This window comes from Electrona antarctica (genome assembly GCF_951216825.1).
Source record: "Electrona antarctica genome assembly, chromosome: 15".
NCBI classification, from domain to species: domain Eukaryota; kingdom Metazoa; phylum Chordata; class Actinopteri; order Myctophiformes; family Myctophidae; genus Electrona; species Electrona antarctica.
The window spans coordinates 28,511,234-28,524,974 of record NC_136796.1 but is presented as its reverse complement, the minus strand read 5'-3'; the positions used below and the strand labels follow the sequence as shown (position 1 = coordinate 28,524,974).

Below are 13,741 nucleotides of genomic sequence, written 5' to 3'. Positions count from 1 at the left end.
GCTTCATTAAAGGGCAGAGGCTGCTCTCCTATGTGGTTCATATGTGATGCATTCAGACACATCCTTCCAGTGAGGTCTGAGTCATCCTGGAATCTGTCTCTGTTCGGAAGAAACCGCTTTGAGGCATACTGACAGTTCTCCTTCTGTCTTCTGTTCCTCTCTCTCTCTCTCTCTTATCTCTCTCCCTCGCTCTCTTTTCTACATTGTATTTTGTACTCTCTCTGCCTATCTGCGTCTCTCTCTCGCCCCTCCCACTCTCTCTTAGTCTAATCAAAGTTAAACCTAGCATTATTAGCATAGCCAGGCAGCAGGTGCGCCGCCAATTGACATTTGCAGAGCTAAATATGACATGACAGCTGTGTCTCTATAGAAACACACTGTATGAGAGACGAGGCGACCGAGGGCCCTCCCTGACTCCTCTATCTATGAGACATTTCCTCTACTCCTCCGTATCCTCTCTTCTGTTCCTCTTTTTTTATTTATTAACAAGGGCCTTTAACCGCAGATGAACTACGTCACCGCCGGTATGGCGAGTGACTAATATGTGCCATTGTAGACTATAGACAGGCTGTTTGAGAGGAAGAGACAGAGAGGGGGGTGGGGGGTGGTTTAGGGTACCAGCTATATAAATCCCATTATTAGCATGACAGTAGTGTAACCTCCCTGACCTCTCTGAGGAGCTCAGCATCCAGGTTCCCTGTGGCTAAAACCCCCCGCGTCTCCCGCGGGCGGCCATCTCCCCAGCGGCCCTCTGGCCCTCTCCTTCTCGCTCCCTCTTACCTCTGTAAGCCCCATAAGAGCATCGGGAAACAAGCCGAGCCCCCTCACCTCCACCCCCCACTCCCAATCTCAATTGTGAGCCTCCTTCATCGCACCCCTCCCCCCTCCCCCTAAAAAGATGAAAACCATCTTATTAGCTACACACGCACACAACGTGAATGCACACATACTACACCCAGGGTAGAGGAAGCACCACCCGGCCCTTGCTACCAGCTGTGGTGTAATTGTCGTCTAATTGCACCTGCCCTGCCAAAGAATAATTAACTTTGGCATCTCGTGGCCAGAGCCGTACAAAAGAAATAGCATGAAAAGCAATTAAAGTAGAGCAGAAAGCTCACTGAATATAGATACATGAAGGCAGAGCTTTCCTGATTTCCTATTATATGGCGTTTCTCTTCTCTGTAGAGGAAATGTCGTCTAAAAGGCTCTTTTACATTTCTTTCATTGTTATCTGCTATTAATAAATGGGAGGGTAAAGAAGTGCTTGTCGAAGGAGCGCAAAGAAAATGAAGGAAACGAAAGAAAGGACAGGAAGGAGGCAGGGAGTGAGGGAGAGAGGGAGGGAGGGGTAAACAGATGGTGGGATTGGAGTGCACCTGGCTTTGTGTTTAATTTCAGGTGAGAGTGAGTCTCTCTCTCTTTCTCTCTCTCTCTCACTCACTCACTCACTCACTCACTCACTCACTCACTCACTCACTCACTCACTCACTCACTCACTCACTCACACACACACACACACACACACACACACACACACACACACACACACACACACACACACACACACACACACACACACACACACACACCTATAGAGTGACAAAAACACATTCAGGTAAATGTCAAGAGAAAAGACAGAAAGATCCTGAATGAAAGAGGTGAGGGGTAAGGTCAAAGAAAAAGAAAGAAAAGTGAGATGGACGGCATAATGAAACCTTAAGATTTTGTTCCCATAGTCAGTGCACTCTTCATGTCTGTCTTTGGACACCCTGTACTCCCGTTGTCTTGTCATGTCTCCCCTGTACTTTATCGCTGCATCTCTGTACGTGCTATCTTCCTCTGGCCGACAGAGGCCTGTTGTCGGGCCGATGTGTCTGGCTGGTCAGCTGAGCAGTGTTGATTTCGTCGAAAAATGTTCGCCGACTACCATTTTTCACGGAGGAAAACTAAATGGAAACTAAATGAAAACCAAGCTACGGTGACTAAAACTAAGACTAAATATATCTAATAAATAAATAAAAACTAGACTAAAATGTTAGGAAGGGACTAGTGGACAAGAGATCCAGTATAAGTCATTTTACACTTGGTTGCATGCTGAAAATAGCAGATCTACAAGCTTTAGCCCCTGCTTTTTTACTTCTACACCAAATGTCTTTAGTGTAGAAGGACAAATGGCAGATCTGCTTGTAGATCTCCTATTTCTGTTATCAAATGCCCAGAATAGGGATGCTAGGGTTCATGTGGTTAATTAGCCAGGACAGTGTGGTGGAGAGACAGGAAATTGAGCGAGAGCAGAGAGGGTAAAAGTCTCATGCCGGAACCGAACCGGCGATGCTGCGACTGTGTGGTCAACATCTCACCCCGAGCAACAGAGGTTCTTCCAAACCTCCAGAACAGTGAATGCTGTCATAAATGTTATGTAACCATTTAGCTCTCCCATGCACTATATTCTAGGTTCAACTGACAGCTATCAAGTATAGATCATAGAGCTTAAACTGAAGTGGATGTTGTAAAGGGAATATTCTTTTAGGGTATAGCAGTGGCCTCCCTCCCTCGCTTTGTGTAAGGATAAAAATGATTGAGTTGTATTTTTAGTTGCCATTACAGTTCATGAGTGCTCCTGTGGGGAGGCTAGATATCAGCCCTTATTAGCAGACGGCAGTGGATATCACTCAGGCGGTTTTGCCATTTGACTGACATGCATGTATTGTCTTTTTGACAGATGTTGTCAGTGCTTATAGGAGTGAATTTGTACATTATAAGTCAGCACGCAGAGTCTGTTCTTGTGTGTAGTAGTGCGTGTGCAATGGGGGAGGGGAGGGCAGGTGTTCAGGCTAATGTGGTTTACTGAAGTGGGGGGGGTTGTGTGTGTGTGTGTGTTGTGTGCGTGTGCGCGTGTGCGTGTGCGCGTGTGCGTGTGTGTGTGTGTGTGTGTGTGTGTGTGTGTGTGTGTGTGTGTGTGTGTGTGTGTGTGTGTGTGTGTGTGTGTGTGTGTGTGTGTGCGTGCGTGCGTGCGTGCGTGTGCGTGCATGTGTGCGTGCATCCAGAGGAAAACATTGTTGGAGATTGCAGCTTGAATTTGATGGTCTTATGAGATCTTTGTTTGGACAGAAAATCCATTCTCTCAGAATTCTGCATCACCTATCTACAATGTATGGAAGTAAAAGTGTGGCTATTTCTTTCAGCTCCTCAGCTCCCACCATATAAGCTGTCCGTATGAGAGAAATGAGCTTAGTTTGTAACTAAAGCCTTATTATAAGTCTTATTCTTACTTCCTCGCGCGACTGTACATGTGAAATAGCCGATATACAAGCTCACAATGTGTCACAGATGCGATGCGTTGTGAGCTTGTATATCGGCTATTTTCAGTGCGTGACACAGTCATACAATGGGTATATAAATGAGGTTATTACTCAGCCATAACCAGTGCCCAGACAGAGGGGTTTTGTCAATAGTCTTGTATTGCATGTAGATTAATGGTACAGACTCTTGCTTTTTACTCGGGATAATGAAGCTTGTCAGTCATTTCTGGGCTATTATAGTGCCATTGTAATGGCATTATGTTATAGCTCTAATATAGCTGGCATTATAATAATGCGTTGTGAAAGTGTTTACAATAACAGTATAGATGTACAAACTTGTACTTGTTCCACTACCGTCGCTCAATGCCATGCAGTTATAGCATTACAAAGATGTTTATCAGCATTTATACAGTAAAGACGGGAAAATATTATTGAACAGATGACATGGCTAACAACATGACAGGCTAACAAAATACGAAGCAAATGTTTAGATCTGGTTTAGACATTTTGGCTATGCAAATATTACATTTCCTGGCATATTAGTTTCTCAAAACAGCTCCTAAATGGTGCTACAGTATATGGTATTTTCCACTGGAGTACCAGATTGTATCATGTGCACGATCCACAATTTATATTGCATTCCAAAATTAGATCATAGACATTTGGGGAAAAATGACTACTACTGTATGAAACAGGATTGATAGAACAATATAAATGCTAGCACATATACCCAAGGCCTTGGTTGGCAAAATGGTAATACTGACTGTATACATTGTATTTCTATTTCTGAATTAGTGAGTGAATCTAGGCTAGGGTAATTATTTCTAATTAATTAATTAATTAATTCCTCCTAAATGCATAATATTGCATTTTAGAATAGTAGACCTCATACGGTATGGCATCGCAGTCCGTCTGAAACTGTTGACGATGAAGATATAAAGTGCGTCGCTGAGTGAGCGAGCGAGTTCATTTGATGGGCTTATTTCTAGACTATAGTAAAGTGTGCATTCATGCGTTTATGCATTCACATACGCACGCATATCAATGTGAACCAAGGAGCCGTACAGCAGACACTGGACTCTCTGGGGCTGAAAGAGAAGGTAGCAGTCCAGCCTCCCGCATGCATATACGTCACTCTGGGCCCAACTGTAGTAATGAATGTAGAATGGACTTCTGGGGGGGGGGTGAGGGGTGGGGGGGGGGTTGGTGGGGGTGTGAATTGAGTTGAAATTGGGTGAATGAAAGGGGGCAGGAGGAAAGGGAGAAGAACGAGAGAGTGGGGGGAGGGAGGGGGGGAGGTAGTGGGGGGAGGGAGAGATAGAAATGAATGAAAGTTTGACATAATGAGCAGTGGGTGGCAATGAGAAGGAGGGGGGGGGGGTCTGGAGGGAGGGGGAAGGGGGGCTGAGCCTGTACGTTTATCTGCTTAAATACAGACATCTGTTACAGAGAGGGATGGAGCATTTTTAGAAGCATGGGGGTTATGAGAGAGGGAGATGTGCGTGTGTGCGTGCGTGTGTGTGTGTTATAGAGTTGGCACACACACAAAAGGTAAAAGGGCTCGTGGCTCTGTGACACATGACCAGAGTAGAATCATGGTAGACATGCATGTAGACATGCATGTTTTTTAAACGTGTTATATGCACTGTTTTATTGGTTTTACTCTTTTAATTGTTTTTTCTAATAAAGTTGTCCTTTTCTTGTTCCCCCCCCTGGCCCCAACACATGTAAAGCGTCTTTGAGTGTCATGAAAAGCACTATATAAGTCCCAGATATTATTATTATTATTACTATGTGTATGTACGTATACTATATTATATATATATATACACATCTGTGTACATTTATGTGTGTTTGTTGCACTATAGGGTAGAAACACCATACGAAGTGAAGTGAATGGAGAAGCAGTTTATCTTATTATATAGGGCAGGCAAACACTTTTTTAAATGCATGGGACTTAAATGGTTAAAGCTATGACATGCAGGCCCAACCCAAACGCACGTGGGAATCCATCCATGATTCAGTCACTTCGCCTCTCTCTGCTCCATAGATGTTGACATGAATATTTAACACCTGAAAGAGAAGAAACTATTTGTGAGTCAAGGCTGGTGTGGATTCTCGCTGCTTGATCCCCACTGTTTCGCTGCTCTTCATCTTCATCTTCATCTGACAGTAAAAGTCAACGTCATTATCAAACGTTCTTTCTCCCAGCCGCCCAACGTATACCCCACCCTTTAGAGGGAGAGAGTTTAATGTTGTGTGGCGATGAGCGACTCGTCGCACGCACCATTGACACTGAAGACCGAGCCAATGATTGTCGATTATTGAACTGTACTCGCGCGGCGCTCTCTGTCCCCCCTGCCCCTGCGTTTGATTGATTCCGTGAATATGTGACAGGTTTCACTTCTGCTACAAGGCTTCCTTTCTGTGTGTGTGTGTGTGTGTGTGTGTGTGTGTGTGTGTGTGTGTGTGTGTGTGTGCGTGTGCGTGTGTGCGTGTGCGCCTGTTTACACTCTACAGTCTATCTGTGGCTGTGTGTAGAGACATTAACAGACTATACTTAATGTTCAATGCGTTTTGTCCCTGCCTCTTTGTTGCATCTCTCAATGCGCGCCTGCGCTCTTCCATGTCTATGAATCTCCTTCTATTTAGCCTTTTATTTTTTAAATGTTCCTGCTTGTGAATGTGAGAGTCTCCATCCTGAGCGGTGGGATGGTCCCATGGGGGGGTGTGTGTGTGTGCGTGTGCATGTGCGTGCGTGCGTGCGCGCGCGTGTGTTCACCGGCGTGTCCCAGCATATACACGCCTTTAGGATGAGGAGGGAAAAGCAAGAGAGGAGAGAAGGCGGAGGAGAGAAACGAGAGTAGAGCGGCAAGAGGCGGAGGGTGTGTGCGTGCGTGCGTGCGTGCGTGCGTGGTGGGGGGGATGGGATGGGATGGCAGGTTGATTATGGTCGCAGGTCTCGTTGCCTGGAGACGGCAGGGGGACGAGAGATGCCAGGTTGCTAGGTAACCCGCGCGATGCAATGACCAGCGCGGCGTCGTGCAATGGCGGAGTGGATGGGAGGAGGAGGAGGAGAAGAAGAGGGAAAATTGTCTTTGTGGCCCCCTCCCACCCCATCCTATCCCCTCCCCTCCTACCTCCGGTAAACGGGAGATGGTAGAGATGGGTCCGCTGATATGTTTACCGTTCGTTCACCACTGCTTCTCATGGACACGAATGGATTGAAATTGGAGAGAAAAGCCAGGCAACAGAAATGTGTCGCCCGTGCGTATATACCGCAGCCTGCCAGAGACTTAATAACATGGCAGGGTCGAGAGGAGAGGGGAACAGGGGGGAGGGGGGGGGGGGGATTATCAGACACTCTTTGGCTCACAGTGGCAAAGAAACAGGGGGGAGAAATATATATGATTATCAAGGCTATAAACACCCAATACTCTGCCTGAACCTCCATCAAAACGCACTTAGCCCTTGCGTTTACCAAATCTAATTGGGTTTATATGCGTTTACACGGGTGAGTGTATTCTGTGTGTGTGTGTGTGTGTGTATATACGTGTGTGTGTGTGTGTGTATAGGTGTGTATATATGTGTGTGCATCACCAGTGATGGGATGGGGGGTCAGATGATATGAGGCAGGGGTCGAACTGTGATTTGATTGGATAATCTATGGATTTAATATCTCATAATCCCAGTGAAATCCCGGCATGGCATCGCAGATTGAAAGATTAACTACGTGTGGATGGGTGCTCATGTCGCCGTGAGCTGGAGTGTGTGTGTGTGTGTGTGTGTGTGTGTGTGTGTGTGTGTGTGTGTGTGTGTGTGTGTGTGTGTGTGTGTGTGGACGTGTGTACGTGTACGTGTGTGTGTGTGTGTACGTGAGCTCCTGCCAGGAACGGGGAGGGGATTTTTATTTCTGTGAGAAAAGAAAGTGTGTTTATTTAGTGGGAGAATGGATGCATATACCGTAGATTATCGCTGTGTGTATTTGCATTCGCTTTGACAGATGAAACGAAGCAACAGAAAAAGAACACGGCATTAAAAAAGGCACACAGAAAGAAGGCACCCGGGCAGAATGGCCGCTTGGAGGGGCTGGCCTGCATGTTTGTTGTATCTGTGCACAGTATGTGACTGTATTTTTGTAAACAAGCCTAATAGGAAAAGACAGAGAGGAGGGGGGCTGGTAGTGGAGAGAGAGAGAGAAAGAGAGAGAGAGAGAGAGAGAGAGAGAGAGAGCAAATTATCGTAAAGAGAGTCAGTGATGTTGGCAACAGAGGAGAGATGTTTTTCTCTGCAGGCACGACCAGCATTCAACAGGCAACTGTCCTTGTCAGCCGTCTGTCACCCCCCCCCCCTCCCTCCCCTTAGCTTCTTTATTTTACATTTTTGATTTATTTGGTTTTATTCCATCCTCTCTATGCCCTGCCTCGCCTCTCATGCTCCTCTTCTCCTTTTCTTGACACGCACACCTTCATACTGCTATCTTTCGACCTAGAAGTACCCTTTATAAGCCGGCTCATTTGTTCTCTCCCCACCGCTCTCTCTCTCTCTCTCTCTCTCTCTCTCTCTCTCTCTCTCTCTCTCATCCACCGTGGTGCCGTTGTTCAGGGCAACCTTGTTTACCCGCTGTGGGCTCTCTCATCACGGGGGTTGTCATGACGATGGCCATGCGAGCCGACGAGCCACCGTCAGAGAGGGAGCAGGGGCCTGGTTGCCGTGCCGATCTGGAGTGGGTGTCGAGGAGAGGAGGAAACCGCCGAGGCACACGGCCTCAACCCCTCCTCTCCTCCTCCTCTCCTCCCCTTGTAGATTCTAATTCTGATCTCTTGTGCCATCTGCTCTGTCTCTCCTTATCACAGCCACCGAGCCTTAGTGTTTGTCATTCAACAGTGTTGGCAGGAAATGTGGGGCCTTGGGATTTTTTTGCACTCCTCGTCCAGACGTGTACTGTATGCCGAGCCGCCATTTCCACAATTAAAACCTGAGGCTGTGCCAGTAATCGATTTCAATTATTATTTTTTATTTCATAAGGATCATGATACATTAAACACGTGTGTGTGTGTGTGTGTGTGTGTGTGTGTGTGTGTGTGTGTGTGTGTGTGTGTGTGTGTGTGTGTGTGTGTGTGTGTGTGTGTGTGTGTGTGTGTGTGTGTGTGTGTGTGTGTGATGTTTTACAATTGCAGTAGTTTATTTAATGGCCACATAAGATACTATAAGTGATGAGTGGTTTTAAAACGGTCTCATCGTGCCCTACATTATCAGCCTGGGTGCTGCCAATTGGAACAATGTTATCACATCAGAAATATCAAATAAATTAGCATATAAATTGATCAAGTGGGGTTCTGACAGTGCAGATGAACCATCCTATCACTGGCTACCATTTGGATAAACACTTACATCCTATATGTACTTGACCGGAGTCACCAAGTAGGTCTGCTAATAGTTCCAACAAATACCAGAGAACTCGCCGGTTTACCAAGTACTCTGTAGGTCTGCTAATAGTTCCAACAAATACCGGAGAACTCGCCGGTTTACCAACTCGCCGCAGCAAAAAGTGGAGAGAAACAAGTTTCAATGTCTTCATCGTTATGCTAACATACTGTCTTCATCAGTGTATAGTATGTCAAACCCACAGATGTTATAGTTCATTTCCAAAGTGATCAAATTATTATTAGTGATCAATTAGATGGTCATCTAGATGATGATAAAAAGGTGAGTATGTGAATACCAATGATAGTAGCAGTGACATTTCAGGATATTGTTTACTAATGAATGACATTGTTTCTGTACTTTGGTGTTTAAACTGTAGCATTCCTACTTCATCTAGTGTAAACTGTAGCATTCCTACTTCATCTAGTGTAAACTCTAAACAACTATCCTCTCTCTCTCAATTCAATGCAATTTAAAAGGTGAAGTAAAACTAAAATGCACTAAACCGCGGCGAGTCGGAAAACCGGCGAGTTCTCCAGTTACCGTTCCAACAAATCAATGCTAACAAATCTATGTTAACAAATATCTGTGTCAAAAATAGCCAATATACAACCTCAACAAAAGGGCATTGCGATGCGTTTGTGCGTTTGGCTTAACGGAGGAGTTCTGGATTTGGATGACTGGTTTCGGGACAGTTTCTGGCCTGTGTTTACCTCCTGACTCCCCGATTGTTATCCAAAGCAGTGGTTTTCAACCAGTGGTCCTTGAGGGGGTTCCAGGTGGTCCCCAGTGGACTGATTGAGTTGGCAACCAAATGGACCCTTATAGATCTTTAACTCTTGTAAGGGTCCATTTGGTTTCATTTTACGCTCTCAAGAGTTATATTACTGTTAAACATCTGCATTTCTTCAAGTCTACACAATTAGAGAATGTAGAAGAATTGTTATTTTGATAAATGTTTGCCAAAAGCATGGAATTGTAGACAAAATCTTATCCAACGATAACAAAATATTCGTTATAGTTTTGGATCTGAGAGGCTAAATGTCATCAAGTGGTGGTCCGTGGCTCAAGATCTGAATAAATTGTGGGCCCTGAAATGAAACGGGTTGAAAAATCCACTGATCCAAAGTATTATTTGATGTGATCAGTTGGACAACACATTGGACACAGTGGCACAGTGTGCAGTATAGCTGCTGCCTGCTGCTGCTGTGTTCAGGGCCTGGTTGGTGCTAGCTGGGGGAGATGGCAGCGTTTCTGCATGCCGGTCCTGCATGGCAGCGGACTGGGGGGCGAGCGTGGATGTCGACCGTGGCTCTGATCAATACCCGTCTCCCACCCGGTGACTGATCACATCTGATCAATCAGCGTCGCGCAGGATCAGTGACTGGCTGAAATGTCATCGGCTCCATAATTAAGACCTTCATTAAGCCACCAGTTAACGGAGTGTCACTCTGTGTTGTTCTCACCCCCCACCCATCCCCCTCTTTCCCCCCCGGCTCCCTTCCTCCACTACATGCAACCCCCCACCCCCGATCCCACCCTCCCTGTACCTAATTCGTTCCCTTGTTCTTTTTGTTCATTTATTTCTCTAGACCACTATACTTTTTGAAAGCGGAGTCACTGGTGTGTGCAAAAAATGGTCATATAAGGATTTGAGTCAAACAATGGAGGACAATTGTTGAGCAGTAAAAAAAGAACGTCATTTCAGTGGATTGGCTTTTGATGAATTATGAAAAGGTCACCTAATTCCCTCTTTGTTTCCGCTGTGCCCTCCATCTTACTTTGTCTGCCTCTCTCTCTCTCTCTCTCTCTCTCTCTCTCTCTCTCCCCTCAGATTTTATCCCTCCACCCCTAACCAATGTCTTTTTTTATCCTTCTCTCTTTACCAACCTCTTTTCTCTCTGCCCCTCTCTCTCTCTCTCACTCAGGCTCTGTCAAAATCTCTCGCTATTCTAATGCTGCGTGCTTCTGTAATCCAGATTAGCCGGCGAGCGTTCTTAATCTTATCACTTCCCCAATCCCGCGTGGGTGTGTGCTTTTCCTGGTTTAGTGTGATAGGAGGGGAGAAGGAGTGATGAGGAACGACGCGGCAGGATTAACGAAGGGCAATTCTGGGAGAGAGAGGGGCAGACACACACAGTGAGAGAGAGAGAGAGAGAGAGAGAGAGAGAGAGAGAGAGAGAGAGAGAGAGAGAGAGAGAGAGAGAGAGAGAGAGAGAGAGGCAGACACACACAGTGAGAGAGAGAGAGGCAGACACACACAGTGAGAGAGAGAGAGAGAGAGAGAGAGAGGGGCAGACACACACAGTGAGAGAGAGAGAGAGAGAGAGAGAGAGAGAGAGAGAGGGGCAGACACACACAGTGAGAGAGAGAGAGGCAGACACACACAGTGAGAGAGAGAGAGAGAGAGAGAGAGAGAGAGAGAGAGGGGCAGACACACACAGTGAGAGAGAGAGAGGCAGACACACACAGTGAGAGAGAGAGGGGCAGACACACACAGTGAGAGAGAGAGAGAGAGAGAGAGGGGCAGACACACACAGTGAGAGAGAGAGAGAGAGAGAGGCAGACACACACAGTGAGAGAGAGAGAGAGAGAGAGAGAGAGAGCGAGAGAGAGAGAGAGAGAGGCAGACACACACAGTGAGAGAGAGAGAGAGAGAGAGAGAGAGAGAGAGAGAGAGAGGCAGACACACACAGTGAGAGAGAGAGAGAGAGAGAGGCAGACACACACAGTGAGAGAGAGAGAGGAAGGTGACAAAAAGGAAAGGCTGTACAAATGGCGGATGTATGTACGGTGTGGCTTAATTTATGCCTTGTCGCACATAACTGTAAAACAGTCACGCAACGAAGTATAAATTAGCCTTAAAACTGTGACATGTCGCACATATCGGTGTCACCCGCAGACAGGCGAGCGTCGGAAAAGAAAGATAAGATATGGAGAGAGTGCAATTAGTGGATGAATGGTAGAGGATGTTGAGAAGGCCAGACTTCAGAGGAATGGAAATCAGAGGGAAGGTCACCCCACACTGCACCCTGTCAAATCAACACAATACACACGTCCGTGTACATAAACACCTATTCATGATGGCGTCTGCATGGCCACCGCTCTACTAATCCTCCTTCGTGTCGCGTCACCGCGTTTAAATGTGGAAAATCCACATATTGTACACTTGCATTGTACATGCTTATGCATGTCTAGAAATGTATGCAAATAATGTAATGTACATATTTGGAGGGAAGGTGCCATCCCTCATGTTTTACCGAACGAACACATCCACTGTATGATGCATGTTGACTGTCACAAACTCACTTAAACCCTATCATTTGTTCTTTGTTGACTGTGGTCCCCGTGGGATACTTTGACCCCCTTGACCCCCTTGCTTTTTCCCCTCCACACCAAACCTCGTTGCTGAAAATAGAAGATTTACAAGCTCACAACGCCTGACACATTTTGAGCTGCCATTTTTGTATGACATGCCCAGGATAGGGACGCTGTGATTCATGTGTTAAACGTCCCCCCTCTCCCTCTCTCCCTCTCTCTCTCTCTCTCTCTCTCTCTCTCTCTCTGTTTCTGTCTGTATGTCTCTCTCTCTGACTCTGTCTCTCTCCCTCTCTCTCTCTCTCTCTCTGTTTGTCTGTCTGTCCCTCTCTCTGACTCTGTCTCTCTGTCTCTCTCCCTCCTCGTCTCCACAGATGAACCGTCCCATCCAGGTGAAACCAGCCGACAGCGAGGGCAGAGGGGGTAAGAAACACATGAACACCTGTCCACCCCCCGCACCCCCCCACTCCCACCCACCAGAGCAAGAGCACCTGTTCAAACAGCACCACCTCCATAGACTTTAAATAAGACTTTTTGCATAGAAAAACCTCAGTCTAGTCTACCACATGTAGGCTATACTGTTCTGTTTTAAAAGTAGCAGGAGTGAAATAGTTATTATACTTGTTTATGGCCTGGGCCGTAGCTCAGCGGTCCAGGCACCTTGGCTGGTAATCCAGTCTGGCAGTGTGCGTTCGACCCCCGATCCCGACGGCCTTTACTGCATGTCACCCCCCCATGTCACCCCCCCTGCATGTCGCCCCCCAATCTCTCTCCCCATTGCCTGTCAGCCTACTGTCTGTCCCTCAAAAAAAAAAAAAAAAAGCCACAAAAAACATTAAAACTTGTTTTATGTTGTGGTCCTTGTTTATCACAACTTTAACATTAACACAGCGCAGCCAAAGCTTCGTGATAAAGAGCGTCCACTAAATAACAAAATGAAAGCTCATAAATCATTGGACTGAATCCCCTGAGATGTCATTTGACATTATCAATAGTTTCATTCTTTGTAGATAATGTGTTTTTTCACTCCGACTTTCTTTGCTTCTGGAACAACATATTTTCAGATGCAGGTCGGTGGCCAATTTCATATAATTTTTGGGGTCCTTGACATGAAATAGTTTGAAAACCACTGCTATAGAAACATGAGGTTTTTCCCTGAAAACTGTCATGATTTAGAAGGCATTTGTAGAATCTGGTCTCAGGTCTAAATGGGTTAATTAATTTACAAGAAGTCTGAACAATAAGGTAGACTTAGAGCATTAAGGTAGAGCAACATTCATAGTTTGTTGGTTGTTGTCATAGAGCAACATTCTGACCTGCTCCTATTGGACAGTATGAAGGTTAACAGATGCTGTTTGGGTGATTTTTAATATCCAAGCTACTGCCCTCTGGTGGTTGTCTGAGGAATTGCAGCAGTATCCAGACATAAGGATTTTGTAAACAAGCATAGTAAGGTTGTAGGTTGAGGAAGATTTAGGGATTTCGCTTGAAAAACGTGCAATTACACTTGTGAAATATTTGCTGCCATGAAATTAAATCCTATTGTGAGTTGCAGCCAAAATTATGTTTTCTGAAGACAATAATGCTCATAAACAGTTTTTGAGGCCTGAGTCATCTGTGTTCTATATTTTATTATCTGAGGCATTTTCAAAAGCAACATTTCTACAAAATGGATGTTCACCCTGAAATGAAAC

The 13,741-nt window shown here is 45.8% G+C and overlaps 1 protein-coding gene across 1 annotated transcript in view; it reads left to right on the top strand.

The window, feature by feature from the left end:
* The window catches only part of celf3a (cugbp, Elav-like family member 3a), a 30,884-nt gene that overhangs the window by 3,632 nt on the left and 13,511 nt on the right, over positions 1-13,741 (top strand). The window contains exon 4 of the mRNA XM_079523418.1: positions 12,422-12,470. Coding sequence (XP_079379544.1) covers positions 12,422-12,470 — 49 coding nt within the window. The remainder of the gene's footprint in view (positions 1-12,421; positions 12,471-13,741) is intronic.